We start from the raw sequence: 26,944 nt of genomic DNA on the forward strand, positions 1-26,944 counted from the left end.
CGGCCCCTGACACTGCAGCATTGAAGCCGGTCCGGAGGTCCCCAAGGTCTCCGAGTGTGACAGTACTCAGCATAGCGGGTAGATGGCACAATTTTCTAACATTTAGAGAGAGGAACCCACGCTGGGAGCAATAAGTCCATTTAAAAGCCCTTTATTTAAGAGGAACAAAGATAACTGACAAGCGAAGTACAGAGACATCTCAATGAAATTTCCAAAGAAGAAAGAGAAATCAGAGGCCAAAGCAAATGCGAACTGGGCTGGATGGAACAGGCCAGCACTTTCCTCCGCCACAGAAAGAAAGGAGGGAAGGAGGGAGGGAGGGAGGGAGGGAGGGAGGGAGGGAGAGAGAGAGAGAGAGAGAGAGAGAGAGAGAGAGAGAGAGAGAGGAGCCCATGGGGCTATGGGAGTTAAGGATCACAACCCAAACTGAATTATGAAAATTCGTGGTCCAGAAATCTTTAAAATGACCCAGGTGGTCAAGACAGGGTCAGGTGGGAGAGAAACAAGGTCATTTTTGGGGAAGAATGCTGGAAGTTTTGCCCCACTCTTGAAGGCTGCCACTGGTTGGTCTTGGTGGGATCAGGGGGTACTAGGTGAGGTGTATGGGGCCTGAAGATCAGAATCATCTGAGACTGTGGCTTTATCGAATGGTGCCCATAGTGTCCAGCCAGGATCCCAGTCCTTTAAAATCTGATCAAAGCCAGGACATTTAAGCTCCACAATTGCAGATTCAGGAACAATTGCAATGTCTACAAACCCCAAAAAGGATGCTGGCCACCTACAGATGCCTCAGGGCAAAGCCAGGACACGTCATCCTGCCTGTGGAATCTCTCCCTCCCACTTCCCACCTGCGAATCTGTAAGCCAGGTACCCCTATAGTCTCTAAGAGAGAAATATCGAAGGCCTTTGACAGAGGAGGAGGGGGAAGACACCAGAAGATGGATGGGACCCCCCTTCTGGTCCTCCTGGTCAGTCGGGAGTTGGCCCGGACGACCCTGACCTGCCCGCCTAGCTTGTGAAGGAGCACAGCGGCTAACGCCTGCAGGGGGTCAAATGATTGTATTTGGGTGGGTGCTCCCCGACATATTTGCTGAGTAAACCTCCCTCGCTGTGCTGAAGGCGAATCCCCGTTGATAAATCCATCATTACCGTTTGGATTCAGGGAAGCAGCCGCGCCACTAAATTCATCTTACATTTGTAGCGCTTTAATAGACATTTATTAAATGCTTTTAGAGAGAGGCATGGGGCGCCTGATTACATCCTAGTTATAGACAGAACATAAAGACCCACGTTAACACCCATTTGCAGGAAGGAAGGAAGAGGTGGGGAGGGGGTGGTAAGGCAGAGGGATGAAGCGTGGAGAGATGGGGAGGGTGGGGGCCATCGAGCCTGGGCGTTATTAACAAGGCTTGCCTGGTGAGGCTAGGCACAAGGGGAGAGCCACGGGAAGTCTCAGGCTATGGAGAGAAGCATCCACTCCTCTACCAGCTCGGGGTTTCTCTTCCCTTGCCCCCATCAATTCCTGCATGGGGGGGGGGGCTCCTATTCTCTCCGCCAGAGCATAAGGGATAAGGGATGCTTGGGATATCTCCGCCCCTCTCTTCACTTTATTTCAGGTCTCTCCAGCTAAATTAGGAAGAAATAGAAGGGGTATTCTGAACTTCAGAGTCCTAAGAACCCCTTTAGGGCATCCTCTGCCTCACACCTCCTAACAAGATAACTACAGAGCTAGGCCAGGCCTTTAGCAATATAAGCAGATGTTTCTGCCACCTAGCAGGGTATTCCCCCGCTGGCTTAGAGGGCTCTTTGGCCTGGCAAGTTGTGCAGTAGGATTTCTCCTCTGCCCAGTACCAGAAAGGACCCCGATGCCCCCTTTGAGCATAGGACCATCTCTTAATTGGAAACTTGTCCTGAGCTAGCTCACACACACCCCAATACACACACACACTGAGAGCTGAGCCTGAAGGGGTGCCTAGGCCATTAAACGGCCTAACGCTATCCAGAGAGCCCCAAAGGCCTCGCCCTAATGGCTCAGTGCCTCTGACTTGGACATCCTTGCGATGGCTCTCAGCTTGTCCTTACTCGCTGGGGACACAGCCACCGACCCCATCCCGGATAGCAGCGAACCGATCTCTCGGCCCTCCCTGGCTCCTGGTAAGGAGCACTTCCGCTATCTCAAAGTTGCCATAAGAAAATAAATACAAGTGACATTGTACTGGGCCAAAGCTCATTAGTTCGTTGTCCAGGCCTAATAAAGGAACAGAGGCGCAAATTATAGAGTTCAGCTTCAACACACGCTCTGTCACCCGAGATCAGCGTACCGCGAGCCTGATTCCAATTGCTCCGAACTTGCTGTGCAGTTCGCCCCCCACCCCCTCCTTAGGAGCAGGAGGTTGGGTGGAAAAATATAGTTCCAAAGGGAGTAATGATCAAGCTTTTCCTCTCGGAAGCCTGCGCCACCTCATTTCCCATCAGTAATCCCAATAAAATTAACGTCGTGGCTGCAATTGAAAAGAGGAGAGCCCGCGACACTCCTGAAATAACACATTCTTCCCAGCAAAAGGTAAAAAGCAAAACGGCCCTTTGTTCGGCTAATTAAGGAAGGCCCAACTCCGAAAGCACATGTGTTTGCCTAACTAATCGCAAGCATGTTTCTTTCAAGGAATGTCATTTTCAGGGGCTACTGGGGTGGGGGCGGGAGAGAGGGACACCACCCCCATAAGCCCTTACTGCCTGGGGGTCTCTCACCCTTGCCTAAGATCTAGAGGTGGAATCCAAGCAGCCCATCTCTCACACCTTTCTTCTCATCTCCCCAACCCCAGAGGCCCAGTAGTAAAGGACCTCCCCTACCCCAAGGCCAGACCAGCAAGTCACCAAGCAAGGAGGGAAAAGTTTTAATGACACATATGCCATATTAAATGAGGCAGTTTTACAATTCACGTTGAATAGGACACTAACTTATTACAAGTGTGTTATCAGAAGGACGATAAGATTTATAACTCCAAGAGTCAGGCTTTGCGCATTAATGACAATGGATGCTGGGGAGGAAATCTGTTCTGGATTAGAGGAGCGGGGAGTCCCTTCCCGGTTTTCAAGTCTTTACGATACATCCAAGAGGACCCATACCAGGCTGGCCCTTTGTGTCTCCAAAGGAAAGATTCTCCCTTTCCTGTTTCACCAGGAAACTGGGTCTGCTTGTGGGGTTAGCACCTCGCTCAGCTTTTTAGCCGGGGCATGAAAGAGAAAACTAGAGAAGAGAGAAAGGAGACTGAACAGTAGGGCTTGGGGATGAGGGTGGAAAGGCAGACAGTCCTGAGACCTCCCCATCCGAGCAGGCAAATCTCCCCCATCTTTCTTTACCATACAAAAGATAGCTTTCCCCTAAACCAATACAGTCAACAAACTTTAAAAAACCGGGGTCCTATTACAAACCAACGCCCAGCACTAACTGCTTTAAAATTACTGCATAATTAGATTTAGTTGAATTTCACCATTAATTAGGCAGCCGCACTGCAGGGAGCCTTTGAAATCTGAGAAAATGGGAAAAATCATCTGAAGCACGTTTTTTAAAACCCAACTTCAATAAATCTTGACGGGCCCTGGAATTCAGGGTACCTCACTTCCCTCCCAGGTGGTTGACAGGGTTCCCTAGGCCCATGCTAGGTTTGGAACTGGACAGAAAAAAACCATTTCCCCCATTGAACCAGAGCGGATGGGTCCCAATCTAGGGTCTCCCAAGAGGCCTGGGAAGACTTTCTGGGAGGCCCGTCAGTCCGCCTGCCACCCTTGCCTGTTCTCAAACCTACTGGAGGAAGGGATTCTTCCTCTGAAGATGCGCTTCAGCCAGTGGAGCAGTCCACGAGGGTTCTCACATAACTGGGCCTCGCGACCACCCTCCTGGATGCGGCCCTAGGCCCTTCTCAGTTCTACTCTCCAGTTAAATCTCCATCCGCAAAGCCACCTTTCCCTGAACTTTGATGAGCAAGCAGCAAGTTGTACGAAGCAGGCGGGGTTCGCAGCTCCTCTCCATCCCCTTAGCAGGTCCCAGGCCGGCTGGAAGCCCAGAGCAGCCTCTGCTTTAATGAGCGCGGGGAACTGACCCAGGTCTGTAAATACTGGCTTCTCCCCCTCCCCCTATACCATTCAAACACTTAAGATCGTTTGTGGATACCGATTTTTATTCTTCTCATTTGGTTCTGGGAGGAGAGGAGCATGAAATCAACTCTCCTGAATATCTGGGGGGTGTCAAAAAAAGAGGGATTATAGGTTCGTGGGTTACCAACATTTTCCCTACAAACGCTATTGCTTTAATTACAGAATAATCGAGGACTGCTCTCACTTGCCAGCCAGAGTTTAAAAGAGGGATTTCTGCCGGCAGACCGAATGGCCCTTAGTCCTCCCCCCCCCTCCCACCACCCACCCCTTTTTTCTTCCTTCTTTTTGGTAACCAATGTGTTTTCTATTACCCGGCCGTGCGGTGCCTGGCAGCCTGCGCTCGCGGTGCAATGGGAGACGCCATGTTGGCTCAGCTCATAGGACCAAGTCAAAAGCGAGCTTGCAGGCAGAGTTTTCACACGCTCGAGCTCCCCCTGACCGCCCCCCGCCCCCGCCCCCCGCCCGTCGCCGCTCGGTGCACGTCCCGGGAGACCAGCTGGGCGCTCTCGGCACCCCGGATTTTCCCGGGCTCGGGCGGAACACTGCGGCACTGGCGGTGGGGGCGGGGGGGGGGGCGGGGGGGGGGGGCAAGCACTTTACCGCAGCCGCTGCCAACTCCCGACCCGGTCCCCGCCGCCTGCCGGTGCTGCCACCAGGCCGTCGCCAGGGACCCAGCCCTGGACGCCGCCCGCTAACTTGGAGCCCCAGGCCCTCGCCACCCCCGTCCCCCCACCCGCAACCCCGTCCGCCCGGGCCAAGCTCTACGTGAAAGGCCGAGGCAGGGCGACCGCGAGCCGAGAGAACCGGCTCGAACCAACCCCCTCCCTCCCTCCTCCCCCGAAGCTCAATCTTCTCCCAGGTTTGTTTGAAAGTGGCAAGAAGGAGCGATCGCCCCTCTCTCTCCTCGGACCATTGTTGCATTTCGCCTCTAACTGGGTTCTCTCACACCACCGAGCGCCGGGAGGAGGGGGAGTGGGGTTGGGAAAAGAAATAAAGCGAGCTCAGATCAGATGGAGGAGGGAAAAAAAAAAACAGCAAGGAAAAAGAGACACTTAAAGGGAAAGAGTCGCCATGTTTAGCAGCTTTTTTTTTTTTTTTTTTTTTTTTTTTTAAAGATCTCGTCAATTTCACACAGAACGCACTCGCTGGGTCCCAGCCCTCGTCTTTTGTCTAATTCAGTCGCAGCAAAGATCTTTTGTTCTAACTCAGCGTGAAAAGAAAAACTTTCTTTAAATGCAATAAACTTAAACCGAACTCAAGACTCTAAACAGATCCTCCTCCGGCCCCTCTAAACATATACAAGGGCTTTTGTTTTAACCCGCTGAAAATTTTTAAGTCCTTTTTTTTTTCTGCCTCGAAGACCCCCAAGCTCATCGCTGAAACTTAGAGAGAGCCAGAGAGAGATTTTTCAACGCCTAGAACACATACTTAAAAGCATAATAAAACAGGGGACTGTCTTTTGCTTTGAAAATCATAAATTATAATTTAATGCCAATAATAATTTACAACAAATGGCTGTTTACAATAAGCTAACACAAAACAAACAAGAAAAAGGGCCTATGTTTTACTTGGTGGAGAAACTTCACACACTCACATGGATAGTACTTGCAAGAGAGGAAAATAAACAACCAACAAAACCTCCATCTAAAGGTCAGATGCTGCTGCAAAAACATACTTTATATTTATATATATCTACAGAGCGAAGGTGAGGGTCAGATGGGGAGCGCTGTCTAAATCAGGCAGAGTTCTCAGGTCTACGTGGATGAACCAGGACTGAGCATCAAAGTTTAATGCACTTTGCAGAATGATCCCTTTTCCTTCACCTCTTTCATCAACCCCTCCCTCATTTTAAGATCAAACCACAACATGGTAAAAGTATTGTCAGGGAGGGCAGCTTGGAAAGTCTAAGTAAGAACAAATTGTAAGTTCCCAGCACTGAGCTTTTTACAAACCAGGCAGAGAGAATAGGAGACTGGAACAAATAGTAGGCTTCCCAGATCAGCACACCCTGTAAAGTTTTTTAATGTTCATTCTCTCTCTCTCTCTCTCTCTCTCTCTCTCTCTCTCTCTCTCCTTTAAAAATTGGCTTCTAAGAATGAAGGATCCCAAGAGCAGTGCAGACTGTAAATTACAATCTGAAATGTCCAAATGTCCATGGGTTTTGATGTACATAACTCCAATGGAAAAGAGTCCCTTGACCTGTAGTCATGCTCTCACAGACTGAAGAGGGAGGGGGAGGGGAAGGCAGGCCAACTGCGAGTTATCATAGATACATGAAAAACCAGACTCTTCATCACTAGCAGCTACAGCACTGTATTCAAAATCCTCTCAACCGTCACGCTAGATGAGAACCACAATTTTTTTTTTAAAAAATCACACTTACTTAAGGAAAAACTCATTGCCAACAACTGCCCTCTATTTACAGTGCTGTGATTAGCTTGCTCGAACAATCCTCTGCATAACTGTCAGAAATGTACAAAAGAGCATTTTTTCCTGATCATAAAATAGATACTGATCTCAAGATTCTAATACTTTTCACAATACTTTCCCTAAGCAGGCACTTAAGTGTGACAAATATAAGGGCCTCTCTCTTTTTTTTTTTTTTTTTTCCTGGAAAATCCATTTTTAATTAAAAGGAGGATTAGGTGAATGGGGGTGGCTTACTATATCAGTGTGGCACTTCCTAAACCATAGATAAACCATTAACTTCAGCTCCCCCCACACATACCCAAATTAAACAGGCAAATACACTAGTCTACCTTTGAACAAACTGATTGAGGGGAGTAAACAAATGGGGCCCCCGCTGGCTGAGCGAAGGTTCACAGGGGCTCAACTTGATGGAAAGACAGTGAGTGGGGACAGCCAAGCAGGTTTCAGATATCAAATAATATTTTAATTTCTGAATACTTTCAATTTTCCTTGGAATATAACACACAGAGACTCGACCAAACAGTTCAGTTATTATAACTTTTACAGTATACAGAAATGTTGCACTTAAAAAAAAAAACCTTCAGTTTTTTTAAAAACACAAACTGTAAACTCTAAGATACTGAATCAATCACGTTACCTATAAGTGCCAACAGTGTTATTTTGTCATGCTGATTTCAATGGTATTTTTTAAAAAGGGGAAATATCAACAATTATAATACAAAGGGCTTGCAAATATACAAACAGATATAGGATTCATAACAATTCAAGAACTAAGGGTGGGGAGGACCCAATTCAAATTACAAAAGTTCACTTTTTATTCAAAACCTCAGCTTGTGTCTTGGACACATTCCTTGGCTGCCAATAAATTCCACAGTTCCTTCTCTTTCTTAAAATATTTTTAAAAAGCTAGGTCTGTCGTGGTATGGGGAGGGGTAGGGGAAGCTGTGTTGCATGTGATCCCTCCAGCTTGCTAATTAGAGTGCTCAACTTCACCTAACAAAATCGGCCGCCACTTGTAAGTGCATTTCCACCATCTGAGTTCCCTTTTAAAGTTTTATGTCTTCCTATGATATTTTCATGGACTCAGTTTTAATTCTTGCAGAACATATATTTTAATGATACACAGTTTTTAAGAAGCCAAGATTATATCAAAACTTATTATAGAACCACAGAATAAACTGGTTTGGAACCAGAAAAGTACAAAAAAAAAAAAAAAAAAAAAACCAAAACAAAACAAAACAAAAAACCCAGCTATTGGTACATAGACACAGGACAATTAATAATTTGGAAAAAAAAGACTTACTTTGTCCATTCTGCTAATTTTCCCCAATCTCTTTAAATGCACTTTTAGCAATATTTTTCAAAAATTTACCAAAAGAAAAAAAGACTAATTTCCTTTTTTATACAAAATGATAAGTAGCAAGTTGTTGCTGTTCTGCTCAACACAGTTGTTTTCTTTTTTTTAATGCATTCTGTAAAAGTTCATTTGACAGTCTCTCTCTCTCTCTTTTTGAAATTCACAGTCCATTAAATTCTTCCCCCTCTTCTTTTAGCAAACTTGTAACATCCTTTCTTAACAGAAGGAAATTAAGCAAACAAAACCAGTCTTTTGCCTTTTCTTTCTCTGTTTCACTCCCCCTTCTTATTTTGATTGATTTATTTATTGAATTGCCATATATGGCCAGTTAAAACTGCTGCCGGACAGTAACATATCCCGGATGAGGGTTTCGATGGGGGTTTTACCTACCAAACGGACGAAAAACAATTGCTCTATGACTGAGGAGGAGACCGTGCGGAGGGAAGGCAGACGAAGCAAAAGCTTTCCGAACCGCGTTGGCTGGTTGGGGTACTGGCTCCTAACGTACTCTTCCAAAGCACACTGGGACTTTTCCTGCAAGCTTTCCACATGGGCTACATCAGACAGACCACAGGCATCTGGAAGAAAGTTAAAAAAAAAAAAAAAGTACAGAAAGAGGGAGAGAGAGAATTCATCAGATGAAGAGGCTTGAAATGGGTCACCTGAGATGTGCACACACTGTTCTGTCAAACTGCCCCATTCAGAGTTGGAGCAAATGCCTGTACACTGAAAACTTCAAGGGGGAGGAGGGAGGTGGCTAGGCTTGAGATGGTCCTGGAGTGTTTACTTTAAAATAAAACAGGCTTGGGTGCTACAAGCTTTCATTGCCCCAGTCCTCAGGCTGGGTCACTGGGAGGCCCAAGAAAAAGTACATTGGTGTATCTGGCCCAATTTAGTACACAGACAGACAAAACCAAAACCACCAAATGCTTCTTCCCCCATCCTCTGAATTTGGCTTATTATAGAGTGTGTATAGGGAGGAGGGTGACAACCTGGCCCAGCTTTCAGTCATGGCGTCCAAGGCCCAGCCTCAGATTCTCCCCAAAGAGAGCGACTCATTTTTCTCCAGTCTTTGAAACTGATTTAAGTGGCCCTTTAAAACTGATCTTGTCAGTTTAGCCCTATTGAAAGGCAGCCATGCAAACTGTGATCTCTCTGTTCATTTGAGCTGTTTCTTTCCCCTCCTTTTCTTCTCTCTCTCTTTTCTCCCACCCCCCTTTATTATTTTTTTTTTAAGCTCAGGTCTCTCCAAGAAGCATTCTCCCCCCCTCCCTGTTATCTTCAGGAAAACACTTTTCTTTTTTCTGATACGTGAAATTACAATAAGTGCCTTTGAAATGAGACGCTTCTTGGTGAAGGCGGTTCAGGTTGTGACCTGACCTTTCAGGGCTCCCCAGACAAGACGGGGGTTAACACATGCATATTGTGAATCATTAAAACAGATATTCGAAAACAGTCACCACTGCCTCCACCCCTACCAGCAGAACACACATGCAACCTCCTCCACTGTGTCCAGCACCCCATGTGTCTACAGATGCCTAGGTGTCTGTGGTCAGGAATGAAAAGATCTGTTTGTCTAGGGCTCCTTCCCTCCTTATTGGTACTGTGTGTCTCCCTCTGAATCAGATAACAGGAACCTTTATCTCTTTGTGAGGCCATCTGCATTCTCCATACAGGCCTCCCCATCTTGCAAACAGCAATAAATTAAACTGTTTCGACAGTACCAGGCATTTCTTTCCTTGAAAGACCAGGGGTAAAGGCAAAGGGCTAACAATGATATCAAGAAATTAACAGCCATCCCCATCATCTGAGGACATGGGCTGGGCATCGGGTTACAAGAAGGGGGTGAAGGTGGTTATGGGACAGGACCAGTGTGCCTCTGCATTTGTGTCAGGCAAACACTGTAGACATGACAGGCTCATGAGAAGAATAAACCAGATTCAACCCTCTCTTTACAGCTCTGGCCTGACCAGAGTGCTGACCTCTGATTGATTATCTAAGGACTTTGGAAGGCAGGGTTTGGGGTGACTGGGGGGGGATGTTCTATGTGAAAAACAGTAACTCATACAAGACAGCAGATTGAGAATGAGCCTACAATGGACTCAGCTAATGACTTGGTTCCCAGACTTCTTTAAACAACAAAGAAGAAGCTGTGGTACTCCTATCTGTGTGTCCCATAAACTCCACATCTCTTCTAGTTTTCTCACTGTAAGCTTAAAGATCTGGAGTGGGTGACTAGGTTCCAGGCCCTGCCAATGCCCAAATGTTTGTTATTCTTAGTCAGGAACCCTGTTCCCTTCTCAGCCATGACAAAGGAATCAGCTGACAACTTAGTACAAGAATGTTGAAGGGTGGGGGTGATTTCCACCCACCTGGGCTGTGCCTGAACTGAGCCGGGAGGCAGCCAAAAGGCTCAGGTGTGGCCCCAAATGGAAAACCAGACACTTTCAAAAATCATTTGGCCTCAAGAGTTAATGAATATCAGATCTATTACTCACACAGGTTAAACTACATGCAAACTAATTAGATTTCCTAATGCAGTCAATGATGGTTTTATATCTCCAGCAACATTTAAATCTAGCTCAAGTTGGCACACACTTTGGGTTGCTTGAAAACTGCCTTAAGTGTTTGCCTGAACAGGGGAAGCCAGAGGCCAGCCTTCAGCCCCCTGCAGACATGCTGGAATTATGGCAGTCCTTCAGCCCCTTCCTGCCCTTCTCTGACAGTACTTCCCCTTCTCCTGGTAGTCTGCATTATTTTCATGAGAACATGATTTTGAAAATTGCTGCTCTCAGGTTAGGGTTGCCTGGAGCCCCAACTCCTACTGAGTTCACAAGCAAACTTTCCCCCTGCAGGGGGAAACTTTCTCTTACAGAGATCACGCGTAGGGCTGCAATGTGTCCAGGGGCATCTCCTTGAGACAGGGTGCCAAGAAGAAAAGAAAAGAAAAGAAAAGAAAAAAAGCCTACAGCTTGAGGAGATTCCCTGGGGGCCAACTAGGCCCAGAGGGCCTGGGCTTAGTGAGGGAGCAGGAAAGTGCATTCCAGGTTGGATACTGAAGGAGAGGAAGGGGGCTGAGAGGGCCTCTCTGGGAGTCAGTGTGTGGAGGGAGCATCTTTCTGCCCAACAGGACAAACCACCAGTTACATCCATTTCCCACTTTAAAATACACTCTACAGCTTGGCCTTTTAAAGGGGGAAATGGGGCCGGCCACTTTTCCAGGCCCTAACTCTTCCTTGGGAAGTCCTGGGTACCTGAGAACAAGTCTCCATCCTACCTGAGGTGAACAGGACGATGGCCTTGAGGCAGCTGTACTCGGCGGAATCGACGTGCAGTGCCTTGAGCTTCTCCACTTGCTCTTGGAAGATCCGTATGTGGTCCATAAAGGCGACCACCCGGTCGGCTGACATGGGTGAAGCGTGCAGGCCAGCCGCGGCCAGCAGCGGGGCGACGTGGAGGGGCATGGAGCACTGCGCTGCATTCAGCACGAACAGCTCACTCCAGGTGAGGCGAAGAAGGGCCACCTGGTCCGTGATCTGCAGGTCAGGGAAGAAGGGGATGTTCCGGGCCCACTCCACGGCGCTGAAGAGCATCCGCGCGGCCAGTTCGCAAATGTTCTCGATGCCCATGATGTTGTTAGGCTGCATGCACTGGCTGCCGAAGCGAGACGTGGGGTAGGGCTCTGCACGCAGCAGCAGGGAAATATATCCGGACAGGTACGAGTGGCAGTTGAGGGGGTCCCCGTTGGTCAGCGCGAACTGCCCGTGGGTAGGCTGGGTGGGCGGCATCCTGCCCCTCTGAACAGCTGAAGAGAGGAAAGAGGACACTCCACAGTTAATGATCATCCTTGGTCCCGCATCCTTCTATATGACCCCAACCTGTCCCAGGCCCCAGAACAACGCCAAGAACCAGGCAGGCCTGCTACAGCCGGCCTCCCGGCAACCACTCCTCACAAATCACCTCCCTGGCCGGTTCTGACCGCCAGAGCTCAACACTTGCCTGTGAGGCCCATCTGGGGCTGGTCTGCCGAGAACCCAGAATTGGTCACTTTGCCTGGGGGGTCCCCCGAGCTGTGAGAGGGATGTAGCATTCTGGGGGCACCTTTTTTCCCCCTGCTAAACAGCTGATATTTCTTATTGATTGAAGAAGGAACGGGAGCGGAGCGTAGGGGGAGGGTGAGACGCTTTTGCACAAGACATCAAGGTTTACCCCAGATGGCCTATGGCCACCCCCGAATGACTGCCCCCAAACCATGTAACCTCAACCCCAGCCCAAGAGGGAAACCCCTGCGAGAGACAGAGTCTAGGTCCCGCGCCTCAGCCTGATCAGTGAGCTCGGAGGAGGGGAGACAAGGCAGAGGAGGGCGGAGAGAGAAAGAGAGGCCGGCAGAGACGAGACGAAGCCGGAGAGAGGCAGGGAGCCGGCGGCGGGTGTTGGCGGAACCCGGGCAAGGCCCGTGACAGCCAGGGAAAGCTAGTAAGGCTCAGGCTCCTACTGTTATCTGACTCTGGACCGAAAGAGTCGCTCTCGCAGAAACACAAAGAAACCCCGGCTTTGGCTCGCCCCAACCCGGAGCCCGCGCCGGGCGCGGAGCGCGCCATTGGTAGAGCACTGTTCCCGGCTCTGGGCGAATTTTATATCACAAAGACCCAACTGGTGCAGAGCGAAAGCAGCGGCCCAGGGCCCCTCGTCCACACTTTCCTACTCCCTACACAGCTCTCTTGGTTTCAAAAGTGAAAGGAAAAAAGAAAAAGAAAAACAAGAGGTATTTTTTTTTAAAGCAGAATGTTAATCCATGGAGAGGTCACATGAGCGCTGCCCAGGAGGCAGCGTTAATACAGCGAAGTGCATAAAATTGCCATTTGTAATTTGAACCTTCTGTACAAAAGTACAATCTCAGGTTGGTTTTTTTTTTTTTTTTTGAGAAGGTGGGGGTTGGGGAGAGGGGTAAGGAGGAGGGACATATGTTGAACATGCAAGAAAAGCAAGGAGAGAGAGAGAGAGAGAAAGAGAGGACTTTAAAACAACAACAAACAACAATCCATCCCCTTGCAGAAAGGTGAACTCGAATGAACTCTCAATCAATGCAAAGGAAAGGAAAAGCAGCCTGAAGAAAGATTGGAGAAGGAAAGTCTGCTAAAGCATGCGGACTGGAGGGTGGGGGTGGGGGTGGTCTGGGTTGCAATGCAGACCCTGCTCCTAGTACCAAACCCCCTTTGGCTGCAACACGGGGAGCTTGGGGCTGCTGTGTCCTTACCCAGAGCAGGCTAGCCAAACGCACCCAGGGCCCCGGGACCGCAGGGCGAAGGAGGGGGGGGGGGAGAAATGAGAGGCCGATACCTTCCCGTCTCATGCCCACTTTGAGGCACTTTTTGAGGCGGCAGTACTGGCACTGGTTGCGGTGGTGCTGGTCGATGGGACAGTTCCGGTTGGCGCGGCACGTGTAGCTCAGGTTCCTCCGCACGCTGCGCTTGAAGAAGCTCTTGCAGCCCTCGCACGTGAATTGGCCGTAGTGCTTGCCGCTCGACTTGTCCCCGCACACCACACACTCGATGTGCTGCTGCTGCTGCTGCTTGTCGCTGCCGGGGCCGCCAGGGCCGCCCTGGCCGCCAGCCGCTGTCTGGGCCGGCGTGCTGGCCGGGCCCCCTTGGCCCGGCGTCTGTGGCGTGTGCGGGGCGCCAGGCGGCGGGCCCGGCACGGGCGGCGCCTGCGAGGCCTGGCTGCCCTGAGAGCCGGGCACCTCGTCCTGGGGGTCGCGCCACGTGCTGACTACCATTGCCATATCTATGGGGGCCGCGTCCGGACTTCTGCTCCCCTGGCTGCGGGCGGCGGCGGGGTGGCGGCGGCTCCCGGGTCTCGGGCTCCGGCGCGCCGCCTTTTGTGTGTGCGAGGGTGCGAGAGGGCGCGGGAGGGCGCCCCGGGTGGCTCAGGGCTAGTTGATTGAGGTTGGTTAGTTTTTCCTTTTTTGTTTTTGCTTTTGCAAAGTTTTGTCGATTGCTTGTCTGGCCCGGTGTGTTTGTTTTGTTTGTTTCCCTCGGCTCAGCTTTGTTGGTTTCGGGGGGCTTTCCTTCAAGAGGGGAGGGCAAGAGGACAGGGGAGAGCGAGTGGGAGCAGAACGTGGAGAGAGGGAGGGGAGAGAGAGCTGCAAGTCGATTGTCTGGCTTCAAGACAGAAGTAGGAGGCAAAAAAAAAAAAAAAAAAAAAAAAATCTCTCCAAAGATCTCGCTCGCTCTCACTCTCCCTCCCTCTCTCCCTCTCTCGTTCACTCTCTCGCTCTCAGATCTAGTGTGCAGCGGAGGAGTTGGAGGAGAAGGAGGAAGAGGAGGAGGAGGAAGAGGAGAAGGAAAGGCGACTGTCCGGGGGCCAAGTCCAGGGCAGCCCACAGTCAGCCATTCAGGAAAGCCATCGAAATCAGGAGGACTGGGAGAGCGGAGGCGCCGGGCGCGGGCGCGCCCTGGGAGCCAGGCAGGCCGGGGCGGAGGCCGGCGGCCCGCGGAGTGGCCGGAGCTCTGCCCCGGTCCGGGGGAATCAGCATGAAAGTGGTCCGCGTCCGGCGCTGCGCGGCGTCGTCCTGGCGCTGGGCTGCCGCCGCCTCCTGCCCCGGGCGCCTGGCGCGCGCCGCGCTCGCTCCGGACGCCGCCGCCGCCGCCGCCGCCGCTCTTGGAGGCCGCTCGCTGCTCCCCGTGGGCCGCCCGGGCCGCCGCCGCCGCCGCTGCCGCCGAAGCCTCCGGGTCGGGCCCGGAGCCGCCGCGTCTAGCGCCGCCGCCGCCGGTGGAGTCGCTGCTGCCGCTGCTGCCGCCGCCGGAGCTGCTGCTGCTGCTGCCGCCGCCGCCTCACACACATAGGGAAAGAGTCAACTCGCCAGCGGCGGGGGAGAGATGATAAGAGAGAAAGGAGGGCAGATCAGCACCTAGAAGCGCATCCTTCGTGCGCAGAGGGGGGAGAAACGGAGAGAAAGAATGAAAGAGGGAAGAGCAGCGCGGCACCGGGAGAAAGGAGGCAACTCCGGCAGAGGAGGAGGAGAAGAAAACACACACGCGCGCACGCACGCACACACCGCGGAGAGAAAAGAGCAGAATCAAAGTGATCAAATATGCTAAAAAGGGGGGCGCGGGAGGGAATGCGATTTATAGGCGCCGGGGCTGGCAGAAGTGGCTTCTCCGCGATCAGCTCACTGAGCTCTCTATATAGTGAACTTTGACACGACTGCTGCAACTTAGCGCACGTTACCATGGCGACGGCGCGCCTTATAAGGCAGCCGCCGGGGTTGGCCTGGCCCGGCGCGCGCGCGCCGCCCCCTCGCCGTCATTGGCCGGAGCGCGGCGGCCCCGCCATGGCGGCAGCAGGAGCAGCCCGGTCCTAGTGCGAGCGGCGTCGCGACCGCCGCGCGGGGCGCGCGGGGACGGAGGGGGGCGGGGACGGCTGGCCGCGCCGCCCAGGCCACAGAGCGGGGGATGGGCCCGGGCGGGTCCCGGAGCGCGGACCCCGCTCACCCCGCACCCGGCACCCGAGGTTACCGCCCCGGCAGCAAGGCGAGCGCGCTGCGCACACACTACGCCTCTTAAAGGCTCCGCTAGAGGTTGAGGATGGAGCCGAAGACTTAGTCTTCTCGCAACTTGGCGTTGCCACTAAACGCGCGGCGGCTAGCGCTCCACCCGGGACTCCCGGCGCATTATGTAGAGCCCACGATGCTAAAGACGGATAACGCTTCCCTCTTCTTTGTAGAGGGGTACGCAGCGGAGGTGGCAAGGTGCCGGGATCTGAGCTTGCAAAAGAAAGATTTGGCTAGATCTGTGTGGTGGCAAATCCTTTGCTTAATGAACTCTCATCACTTGCTCCGTTTGGTAGCTCCTTTTTGGTTGTTTGTTTGTTTGTTTTATAGGAAAAGAAGCCGTTCGATATCTGCCTTTTTCTTTGGAGGGTTAATATTTTATAGATTTGTGGCCTGACATTTTAGTTGCTCAAATGAAGCATCTCGGATGCTGAGAAGCACAAGTACACTTCACCTCATTGTCATCACGCAATGAAAATAAATTCCCCTCAACTTTATCCTCTCTCATTGGTTTTAGCTAACTGGCCAGCCAGTGACCTGTCACACACCCGGTCATGAAAAAGAGGGAGAAAGACCTTTCTGTCCGCTGATGGACAGGCGTAGGCAGCCGCTCATCCTCGCCTGTGCACACCCTCTGTACACACATGTGAACGCACATGTATCAGATGCACATTTGTCAATGTACACAGACAAAGACGTCCAAGATGATGCTTCTAGGTCACAGAACAGTTGAATCCGGACTTCATTGTTCAAATTCTCTTTAAACATCCATGTAGCCATTAAAACACACCCAGAGAGTCTGCTTCAAATTGGTAATAATACCAGCACAACTCACAAGAACCACCAACAAGCTATAGTCTTCCTCCAAAGAGTCGCCGCAGGAAAAAAACAAAAACCAAAACAAAACAACCCCACAGCCCATGACATTTTGCTCACGATGCTGTTTGAGATATCAAATATATAGAACCACCCCCAGGACACATTATATTCCACTGACTAAACTTGTTGTTTGATTAGGACCAGGTAGTTGATTGTGAGGATTCCACACTTGTATGAGAAATTTGTGCTTAATAGGGAATACTTTGCACCAAGCCAAAACTAAATCCATAAGTCAAACAGGTTTACCAACAATGAAACTATTTTTACACAAAAGATGCTGAGCTGCTGGGGGGAAAAGAGGACACTGCAAAGAGTAAATTGACAACTTCTGAAAAGCATCCTTGACAGCACAAAAAATTTGGCAATATAAAGTTACTTTAATAAAATAAACTGGACCTGTAATTGGAGTGGGTAGACTGCACTTTCGGGCAGTTTCTTTTCCACATACAGGCAGAGTGTGAGATGAGGAGCGTATGAAGATGTGGGGGAGACAGAAGCTGGCCTTTCGGCTAGGAAAAAATAATACTATTTTTAAAAAGTCCTCATTAACCTTCTCTTTCTGTACTGAAATCATGCATTGCACTGAAGTGGCAGGTACTGTGATTATTTGAATGTTTTAAGAAATAAAAAGGTAGAGCAGGTACTTGACTATCATAAACCTGGTGTGTTAAATAAGGTGGCCACAGAGTAAAGCCAGGCTGAGCATTTCTGGCTGATTAGAGATACCACATAACTTTCTCCTACAGAGAACAAGAAAGAAAGATGGAAAATAAATAATTTCAGAGAAGTCTGGTTTTTTTCTTTTAATTTCTCTGATTTGGGGGATTATTTGATGCTGCAAATATCAGATTATAGAGGCAAGCTCAGCATATAGTGAGACTGAGGTTGACACAGGAAATCTAAGAGGTATTCCCATCTCGACTTAATAGATGAGTAGATGAGCATAATTGATTATAGAGAAATGTTAATCTTGCCTCTCCAGTGCAGCCATTTTTATGGTAAGATTACTTTTCACACACACACACACACACACACACACACACACACACACACACGAAGATGATGTTTGAGGAGGAGAAAATTCATATATATGTATGTATACATATACACATATATACATATATATGGGTGAGGGCTATAATTTCTTTAGGTAGTAAAATGAAGAATTTCCCTCTTACAGAACTGCAGCCAGCTAGACACATGGCCACACAGCTACTATCAAGTCAGGAGTGCTTCACTTTGTATTTTAGGGTTGATTTAGCTATAGAAATGCTGTTTAGAAGGAAAAGAAAAAAATCACCATATGAATTGCAGTTAATTTAATGAGTGGACGAAGAGACAGGACAGCCAGACTGAAGGGTTAAAAAAAAAAAAAAGCAAAAATATTTTTTAAATGTCCTTTTCAAAGATGCTCAGCTGTCTTAACTCTAAGATTTAAATGTCCTGACTCAAGGATACCTATCTACATATTATTATTTTTAAAAAACTCAACCGAACCTTTTACTGCAAATGTAAATTTATTTTAATGAGAATTGTGGCAAGCTTTATTTGACTGGTCAAAGTTAGGGAAAAACATTTGTCTTAATCTGAAAAAAAAAAAAAAGTCCCCAACTCCCAGGAATATGGTTTCCCTGCAGAAAGTGGTTGGCTGGTCTGTGTAATTCTTTGCAGATTAAATCACAATATGAATACAGACCCCAGCAACGCCGAGTTTAACTCTGAGCTCAGGAGAATCCAGGGTCCATTGAATTTCTGCTTCCCCTCAATCTAGTCGTGTGGGCTTCCAGCACACTGGAGCTCCGTGAATAGGGAAGGGCTTCCATTGTGTCCCACTGAACTTCCAAGTCAATGCAATTTTTAACCACTGGCTTGTGGTACTTTGAAAATCACCAGGGGCTGTCAGAGTTGGGTCCTCTGAAAAATTTACAGTGCTAAATCAGAGCATATGCTGGGAGAGAAAAAAATTGCTTAAGATTGGAGCAAGTACAGTATCCGTCTGCCCCCTAGTGTAAGAGTCCTCTCTGCCTAAAATCCAACTTTATAAGAAAAGGAGCCCTTAAAGGGAAACGACTTGGGGCTCACGTAGGCATGGGAGAATGAAACTTCTGTACATTTTAATCTGAATAATTCCTCAGGATTTAAAATTATTTGGCTGTGACTTGGTTGGACTGCACTGGAATCTCGCCGCCTCTACGTTTCTCGAGTCACTGGTGAAGAGGTGATTTTTTTTTTTTTTTTTTTTTTTGAACTGGGTTTATGTGCGTACCCCTCACCCCTCCTCTCTTTTTTCTCTTGCCTCTGTCGTCTCTCTCGCTGGCTTTTTAAAAATGAGGAACCGTTCCATGAACATTTTGCACACAGCACAGAATTGCTTCTAAAGTCAGCCCGGCGCGGTTGCAATAGACAGCAAAAAGGTAAACCGTTTGCCTGAAATCAGCACGCCAGCTCCACCACCCCGCCCGATGGTGAGTACCCTTCTCCTTGCGATTCTCCTAGCTTAACCGAGCGCTCGCCTTCAGGAACCGCAGCCGAAGGCGCCCGCAAGGGCTCGGGTCCCTGCTCGCCCGCCTGCCCGCCCTCCCTCCTGCCTGCCTGCCTGCCTGTCAGCTGCACAAGGTTGCAAAATGAAGCGCAGAGGCAAATCGAACAGGAAATTCTGATACCTAAAGCCAGCCTAGCAGCCCCTTTGCTAACAAACCCAGTCATCTTACTGCTCGGACAACCGGGCTTCTACGGCTGGTTTTCGGTCAGTTCTATGGAAGGAAATGAGTTTGAGAAGACAGGATGAGGAGATGGGAGGCAACCGCAGTCTTTATGCTTCGGTTTAATCATATTTTGGCAGCTTTGCAATTGTATTTACCACCCCCTCTCCCACCTCTGCTACCACACACATGTAATAAAATATGGCAACGCACTGAATTGAGTGCCCCCCCACCCCTTCAACCACAGTCCAAGGCAATGCATACACGTTAGCAAACCGATTTTCTGAAAATCCCCAAGTCATCCCCAAACCCACATAGCACAAGGAGAAAAGTGAGAAAGAAGAGAAAGAGAAAAATAAATACAGAAAGCAAACATACCAAAACCATATTTGCCTTGTTCAAGGTCCCAAACCGCTTGCATCTTCTTCCTAAACTGGAATAACTCTCCTTTAGTTTGGCGGGTGAAATAAACGCTTTGTTGGCCCCCTGAAAAGATGTGTCTTTGATAATTAAAGAGACTCTCCTCCTCGGTGTTTATCTAAGCGATTGTGCAAACTGATAAAAAAGTAGGCATTAGTCTGCAGGGAAAAAGAGGAAGGGTGAAGGGAGAGATCTTCCACCTCAAGGAAGTGCTTCCCTGTGTACCAGGCGCTCTCAGCCTTTGGAAAAGCCTGCACACTAACTTTAGAGAGAGACGCGGCTTCAGGGAGCTTTGTACATAGCTGCTGAGGAATGCAAGCCTCGCCTTTAAGAAAAAAAACCCCAAACCGTAGGTAGGAGATGTCTGGAGTGATCCTTGTCTCTCATCTGATGCCTTAGAAGGAAGAGTGCGTTGTTACACCTTGTTTGGGGCTGGAAAGAGGAGACTTTAAAAACACCCTTCCAATTGAAAAAAAAAAAAAAAATCTCCCAACTTAATGAGTTTAGTCGGAGGCTGGAGCAAACGGCTCAGCCTGAGCAGAAAACCGCAAACAACTATAGGCAATATTGCAAAGCAAGACAACTGGAGGCACAGCCAAATTCCACAGTTTGGGGTCGAGAGGGATGGAGGCTAATCCTAAAGCAAGTTGGAAAAAAAACAGAGGTGGGAGAGGAGGGGAAAGCTGCAGCCTGGTAGACTGGCAGACAGGGTCCTCTCACCCTGGATCAAAGATAGAAGTTGAAACAGGAGGCCAACATTTTTTCCTAGGAATCAGTTGGAATCCTCACTTTCTACTTTTCACTCAAGTCGCCCCCACCCAAATGATTTTTCTCCCTCTCCCCTGTGGATTAGTGTTTCCCTCCCCCTTCCTACTGTCCATTCTAGAACTTTCCTGAAGAGGAAATCTATTTCTTTTGGGGGGAGGGGTTCCCCATTTCATGCCTTCAAATAATGAATACTTAATTCATCCCCTCCCTTTATCTTTCCCCCCAAACGAATAAAGGAAGCAGAGAGACAATAACTAGCAAAAATTGAGACTAGACTGGACTGTGGCTTGCAGTTCGGTAGTTTTAACTAATGGATTTTTGTTGTTGTTGTTGTTTTAAGAGAAGAATAATGGGGAAACATGGATCTTTTATTTTAGGAAACTTATGGTAAGATGAATGTCAGACTTGACAAATGGAACTAGCGCTCTTCGCTGCTTCTTGTCCTTGTCTTAAACAGGAATTAAGTTAAACACAGTGCTGAATGTTAATTACATGTTTACTGGCTAATGAAAATTACAAATGGTTTTGCCACCTCAAACAATGATGAAAACTCTGAAGACACTGTAATTATATACTTTGAGGGAAATAACTCAGAATATTGATCATAAGAAGGGTAAATCTTTTTTTTAACTATTCATTAATACCATAAATATGGGCTACAGAAGTTTTGTCTCATCAGTTACTCTGAGTGCATGGCTGGTGGGACTCCTCCCGAGAGGAGGTGAGCTCTGTCTCTTAGGAGGAGGCCACGTGTGTGACTCAGGAGTGCCCCCTCCCTTCCGCCCCGCCCCCTTCATCCTAGCTGAAGGTCCAGGGATCTCCAATAGGGAGGCCCCGCTCAGGGCAGGTGAAGGTGATCTTATTCCGGCCTCTCCTCCCCTTCTCTTGCCCTCTTCTCTCCACCCCCCCCCCTTTTTCTTTTCATGCCAGGTCTGATCGATGACCACCTTGCCCAGTCTGGGCGCCTGGGATAACCTAATGAAAGACCAATTAGGACCTGGCAACTCATCGCCACCCAGAGATGCAGTCCTGACCACCTCAGCTCCCTCCTTAGAGGTGGCTTAGTGCTGTTCATTGCCAGAGAAGAAAGGGGGAAAAATTAGGGATGGAGGTGACTGTTAGGTAAGGTGGCTCAGGCGCTGAACCAGAATGGAGTATAGGAGTAATTATTTTGTGGTCATTTTCTTTCAACTTTAGCCAAATTTAGAACACTGGCCGCCACTCCAATCTTGAGGGTCAGAGGTGAGAGACGCACTAACCCTAAAAGGAAGGCCCGCCCTGCCCGAAAGGCCAATCGGGCATGGGGGCAGCGGTGGCAAAACTGCATGGCTCTTGATGGGGAGGGGGTGGTAAAACACATACGCGGGAGACCAGCACCAAGGGCAGGTTTAAAGTGAAATATTGAAGATTTAAAAAGAGGTGTTCAAGGCTTGTGGGACTGGAGTCCTCCCTTTCCCTGAGAATTCCCAAGGCTCTGGTCTTTGTCTTAGAAGGAATGGAGTTTCTGAATGGTGTGAAAGGGACAGAGAGGGTCGCTTCCAATCGATTTTACTTGTCCTTTCTGCCTTTTCGGATCAACGCCCTTCAATGGACACAGAGGTGCTCTTTCAACCAAAAACTTGTGCTACATTTTCTGCCTGTATTGGTGCTAAATACAATAAGCATCGGGCAGATTTTCTTCTCTTTGCTCTCCAAAGCTTAAAAAAATAAAGCACCCTAATTAAATTGTTTTATACGGACAGTCAAGACGGACCAATTAAGTATGCATTAGTATAAAGATAGACTCTGCAGATATGGAGTTTTAGTTATGACAAAGGCGAGGGCATTAGGCTGTAGGGAGGGGTGCGTGGACACAGCCGGGTTGCACCGTCTTCTCTGGGCCCCCAGGGGAATTGCAAAGGCCCAGGCCTCAGGTGAGAGGAAATCAGGCCGGTTAACAACAGGTGGGCTGGCAGCGGTCGAAGACTTGAAGACCCGAAACCCCAGGTCTAAGAGCAGAGGAGCCTCCCTGAGGAGTGGCTGGATATTCCTCACAGACTTCAGCTCGCGCAGTTTAGCAGTCCCAGGTGGCAGGAATCGTAGGACAAGATGAGGCCGTGCAGTGTCCACTTTGCGTCAGGGCTCACTTCCTGGGGTCCCCGGGTCAAGGTGAGGCTCTGTAATCATGAAGTTGTGTGAGCACGCCCACGGTAGGCGCTGACACCGCGGCCACCTGGACCACAGCCCTCTGGCTGCCAAGAGTAGCCCTCCTCCCCCCTAACCCTCCAACACTTCATAGCTAAGCGCCTCTTTGCTCCTACGGAAAGGGACGTCTGGTGGTGAAGAAAGTTAAGTCCCCACCAGACGACCTCCGCGGTCTGACTGGCGACAAGGACAAGATGTTAGAGAGGCGGAAAGGCCAGGGGTTGCAGAAAGGGTGGCAGGGAAGCAGGTCCCTAACTGCAGCAGCAGCTCTGTGCTCCTTCACCTCTTTTCTGCCCTAGGAGGCTTGGGCGGGCGAAGAGCATCGTGTCCCGAAGGGGACGACCCTCAGAGCAAGGGCTGGGGCCTCCCTGCTTGGCTACGCAGGACTCTGATAGGTGGTCCTAGGCCACGGGGACTCTATCGTGTCTCACGGTCTCCGGAAGGCCTCTGGGGGTGCACCGAGAGCCCTGGGGCGGGAGGAGGGAGTGGAGGAGACAGTGGCAGCCTGGGGGAAGTGGCTGAATGTCAAAAGTAAAAGGGTTGAAAAGGCAATTTTCCAGACGCGCTTTGCCCCCCCCCCCCCCCCTTCTCTCTCCTGCTCTGGCCTCCCACCTGGCCTGTAAATCTGCGGCCGGTGGCCAGGACACTAGGAGTCCCCTCGGCTGCGGGCCCGACGCGGGCCCCGCCCGCAGAGCGCACACCTCCCGGTGGGTCCCGCATCGATCCGAAGCCTAGCTGAGGATGTCACCGCACTAAATATTTACTGATCACACACGAATAGCCAGGGCTCGAACGATTTTCCTCTGTGAGGAGAAGCGCAGAGAGCAGGGTAAATCATTTTATTAGTGTGGATAAAGCCCAGAGCACACTCCGGGCTGGAGTGTTTTAAGATGTGTCTTCAACGGGATGAAAAGAGTTAGGGAAATCGATACGGAGTGATTAGAAGCCCCCGGGGTGAGGAAGGGGGACCTGACTTGCGGGGATTTGGAGGGGCGGAATGGGAGGGAGCCATCCCCAAAGGGGACCGGCGGGACCACCGCCTAGGATTTCCAGCGCAGGCCTCGGCCCCTCTGTCATCGACAGGAAAGGTGACAGCGCAGCCAATGATAAGGGTCGGCCGGCGGGCCGGGCTTCGCAGATAGGGCTCAGCGAGCCACCGCGGGGCCAAGGGCTTGGAGCCACCGGCTCTACACACGGAGCGGCAGTGGCCAGGTGGCCATCGGAGTTGATGGCTCCTATGGAACGGGGACCTCGGACACTTTTTCCCACATGTAGTGTCTCCAGGCATCCTGGGTACCCAAGGTGTGGCCCCAAAGGATTGTATTCTTCGCTTGGCATTTTGGAGACGCCTTTTAGGTGACACTTCAAGCTTCCCCAACTTTCTCCTTGATCAACGTCTTTGATCTTATTTAGCATCCCTAAAGAGGACCCAGTAGCCAAGTCCCACGGACTGATTTCCCTGCTATTCGCCCAATGGTCAGGACGGCCATCGGGTGGCAAGACTCGCCCCCGCCCCTCCCCCCCCCCCCCCCCCGCCAGGAATCTACAAGACCAATGGATTCCAGGTTCGCAGCTCGGCTCCTGGGCAGGTGAGATGAAGTGAAGGGCCAGAGAGGATTAAGCCAGGAGCTCCAGGGGAAGACGCAGGACTGTGGGTTCTTCTGTTGGGTCACAGGGAAATCAGCTTTTGCAGGATCGGACGCCACCCCAGCTGTTGGGGACCTGTCTGGGGTCCCAAGATTGGATGCTGGGAGCTTAACTAGTCGAGATATAAAGTCTTGCGGTTCACGAGGCGTCGGATAAAATTCACTGGAAGGGATCAGAAATTCTTATCCGCAAAGCCAAGCAGTAGTGTTCTGGCTCGAAAATGGATTTTCACTCCTTGAAGCGCGAGTCTCGCTGCTGTGAACAAACCTAGACCTTTGAGACAGCTGTAAACAACCTAGAAGGCGCTAATTTTTGGAGGTAGAGGGTTGTAGCAGAAGGTGAGGAAAGAGAACATCACTTTTCCTTTTTTCTGCTTCTGATCTTTTCCTCAAAAGGCAAAAAAAAAAAATCTTTCAAAAGAAATGGATAGCTGCCTACTGTGTGTATGCGTGCACACGTTTTCATGTGCATATGTGTGTAGAAAGGTGTTCTTTCCCATTGCATGATTGTCCTAGCAGCTTGGGATATTCAGTTCATACTACCCTGCGTGTGCTTCGGTGCAATAGGAAACAGCTGAATACCCAATTCATCGTTTTCTAGAAGGGAGATTTTTTTTTTTTTTTTTAATATGAATCCCAGTGGATTAGAATGGTGTGTTCAGGTGTGAGTCAGTCAGCCTTGCTCCCTCCTTGGTAATCCTGATCCCTGCCTTGGAGGAAGCCAGTAGCTCCGCTGACCTAGGGAACAGTCAGCTTGGTCTTCATTAACCCTTATTGGTCCCAGCTACAGAATGAAGGTTAGCTACATAATCCACGCAAAGATTGCTTTTAAAAGGGATGTAAGGAAGGACATAAGGAAAGAAAGAAGGAAGGAAGGGAAGGAAGGAGGGAATGAAAAAAAGAGGGAGCGAACACTTTGGGCACTTCAGCAGTATGGGTTTAGAGTACTGTGCCCTTCACACACACACACACACACACACACACACACACACACACACACCACCCCCACACCCCTCCCCAAGCAGGGGCTTCTATTCAGAGACAACAGTCTCATCCATCAAGACAGCGTACTCCAGGAAGATGGACTTTAGGGAATAAGAAAATAGGATGTTGTGAATTCCTCCTCTCTGTTTAACTGACCACCAAATCACTTTAAAAATATTTCTCTTCTCTTCTCTCTTCTCTCTCTCTCTCTCTCTCTCTCTCTCTCTCTCTCTCTCTCTCTCTCACACACACACACACACACACACACACACACACACACCACAAGATTATCCTGTAAGAGATTTTAAAAAACCAAGTCCAAGACATGGTTTACCTTCGCTCGTTGAAGCAAAAGCTAATTTAGAATCATGTCAGCAGCCGAATCATAGCCCTAAAATCTGGATGAGATTAGGAAAATATATTCAGCTGGCTTCAAATGTGGTGGCATTTCTGTGGGTCCTGAGATGATGGGCTTGAGCAGGGAGGTGAAAGTGCATGGTGGAGGTGCTCTCTCAGTTTTAGAAGTACCTTGATGGATTAAAGCTTCATATACTCAAACACTAGACAGAGACTGTCACTCATGTGTACCGTCCTGGAGGCTGGCAGGAGGCAGTGCAGAAAGCCTTCTGCATGAGCTCTCTGGAACCACCAGTTCTGGAAGGTAAGCTGAAGCAACTCAGGAAAGGTAGTGCCATTATGGTTTGCAAAATCCCAACAAGGCATTTCAAATTACAAGGTTTAGACTTGCAGCTGGTAGCTTAGGCAGGGTATTTAAGCACACAGTGAACATCTTTCCCCTGATACATTTATTCAAAAATTCAAGTCCCCCCCCTCTCTCTTTCTCTCTCTCTCTCTCTCTCTCTCTCTCTCTCTCTCTCTCTCTCTCTCTCTCGTGTGTGTGTGTGTGTGTGTGTGTGTGTGTGTGTGTGTGTGTGTGTGTACTTTTCAGCACGTTAATCACTTAAAGCTTAAATACTGGACTATAGATGATGTCTTCAGGAAACTTTCTGCCCATTTTACCAAGCCCAGTATGGGATATCCATGATTTCAATATTAACATTACATTTCAAGTTAACTCCTGCTGAGGAAGTTCCAAGGTCATCTGAAACCATGCGAACAGCCTTTCTTATTTAGAAGTGGACAGAGTCAAGAATGATGCTTGGGCTCTCATATATTTTCATTATTAAGAGCCTGTAATGAAATCTTTAAAATGACAGTTAATTTTTACTATGTAAGAGAAAAAAGGAAAAAAAAATTAACTGATGCTACCAAGTGCTACTTGTGAAGGTGTTAGTAAGGAAAATATCCAGGAAAAGTAATATTGTTAATTAGCTGCATGAGCAAACTTCAGGCAAATATCACCAGCACAGCAAATGAAGGTTTATTTGAAATTCCTTTAACTACACACTGAAAGCAAACTTTGGAAGGAGAAATGGAATTTAAGGATTCACTGCTTTTGTTTTTGTTTTTGTTTTAGGATATTTACCCATCTATATAAAGATATGACTTGAAAATAAGTTGATAGCACAATTGATATACCTCCATGTAGAGGAACATTTTATGTTAATCTAGAGAACATTTGGGTACCTACATCACCAGCTTTACTTTTCTTCAAAGGCCACTTTCTTGAACATGTGTAGGTGCATGTTAAAACTAAAGAAATTCTGCACAGAATGTAAGAGCGATTTTTTTTAAAACATCACATTTAGTTTCTTGGTTATAGAAAATATTATCTTGAGGGTTTTCAAGCTGTATAGTTGAAAACAAAGTACATTAGCCTTGTTATTTTGATTATAAGGTAGAGAACTGTAAATTCCCTATCCATCTATTTGAATTTATTATACATTAATTAATATTATCTAAGAGA

General features: G+C 49.0%; 1 protein-coding gene and 1 long non-coding RNA gene across 7 annotated transcripts in view; one reads left to right on the forward strand and one right to left on the reverse strand.

The window, feature by feature from the left end:
* Window positions 1-8,083: 8,083 nt before the first annotated feature.
* Window positions 8,084-19,930, reverse strand: Nr2f2 (nuclear receptor subfamily 2 group F member 2). 2 transcript variants are annotated; one of them, XM_036169292.1, is made up of 3 exons: window positions 19,454-19,930; window positions 11,220-11,747; window positions 8,084-8,520 (listed from the first exon to the last, which is right to left on the reverse strand). In XM_036169292.1, exons 1-3 carry the CDS (start codon window positions 19,494-19,496, stop codon window positions 8,246-8,248), a joined length of 846 nt encoding a protein of 281 aa, XP_036025185.1. In that variant the 5' UTR covers window positions 19,497-19,930; the 3' UTR covers window positions 8,084-8,245. The 2 variants fall into 2 exon arrangements, with proteins under 2 accessions (XP_036025185.1, XP_036025177.1); XM_036169284.1 differs by lacking the exon at window positions 19,454-19,930 and adding an exon at window positions 13,283-14,116.
* The window catches only part of LOC118570628, a 68,058-nt gene continuing 59,501 nt past the window's right edge, over window positions 18,388-26,944 (forward strand). For 4 of the 5 annotated variants that reach the window (XR_004943216.1, XR_004943215.1, XR_004943217.1 and 1 more), the window contains exon 1: window positions 18,662-18,838. This is a non-coding gene — a long non-coding RNA (uncharacterized LOC118570628). Of the gene's footprint in view, window positions 18,592-18,661; window positions 18,839-26,944 lie in introns of those variants that run through there. The other variant, XR_004943213.1, reaches the window with a different exon arrangement.

Source organism: Onychomys torridus, chromosome 1 (assembly GCF_903995425.1).
Source record: "Onychomys torridus chromosome 1, mOncTor1.1, whole genome shotgun sequence".
Lineage (NCBI taxonomy): Eukaryota > Metazoa > Chordata > Mammalia > Rodentia > Cricetidae > Onychomys > Onychomys torridus.

Bases quoted from the DNA above. Each gene is read 5' to 3' on its own strand.
- Nr2f2 (XM_036169284.1), bottom strand. From the start codon at position 13,724: ATGGCAATGGTAGTCAGCACGTGGCGCGACCCCCAGGACGAGGTGCCC. The intron at 11,748-13,282 runs GTATCGGCCTCT...TCCTCTCTTCAG, and splicing joins AGTGGGCATGAGACGGGAAG to CTGTTCAGAGGGGCAGGATG. The intron at 8,521-11,219 runs GTAGGATGGAGA...ACTTTCTTCCAG, and splicing joins CATCGTCCTGTTCACCTCAG to ATGCCTGTGGTCTGTCTGAT.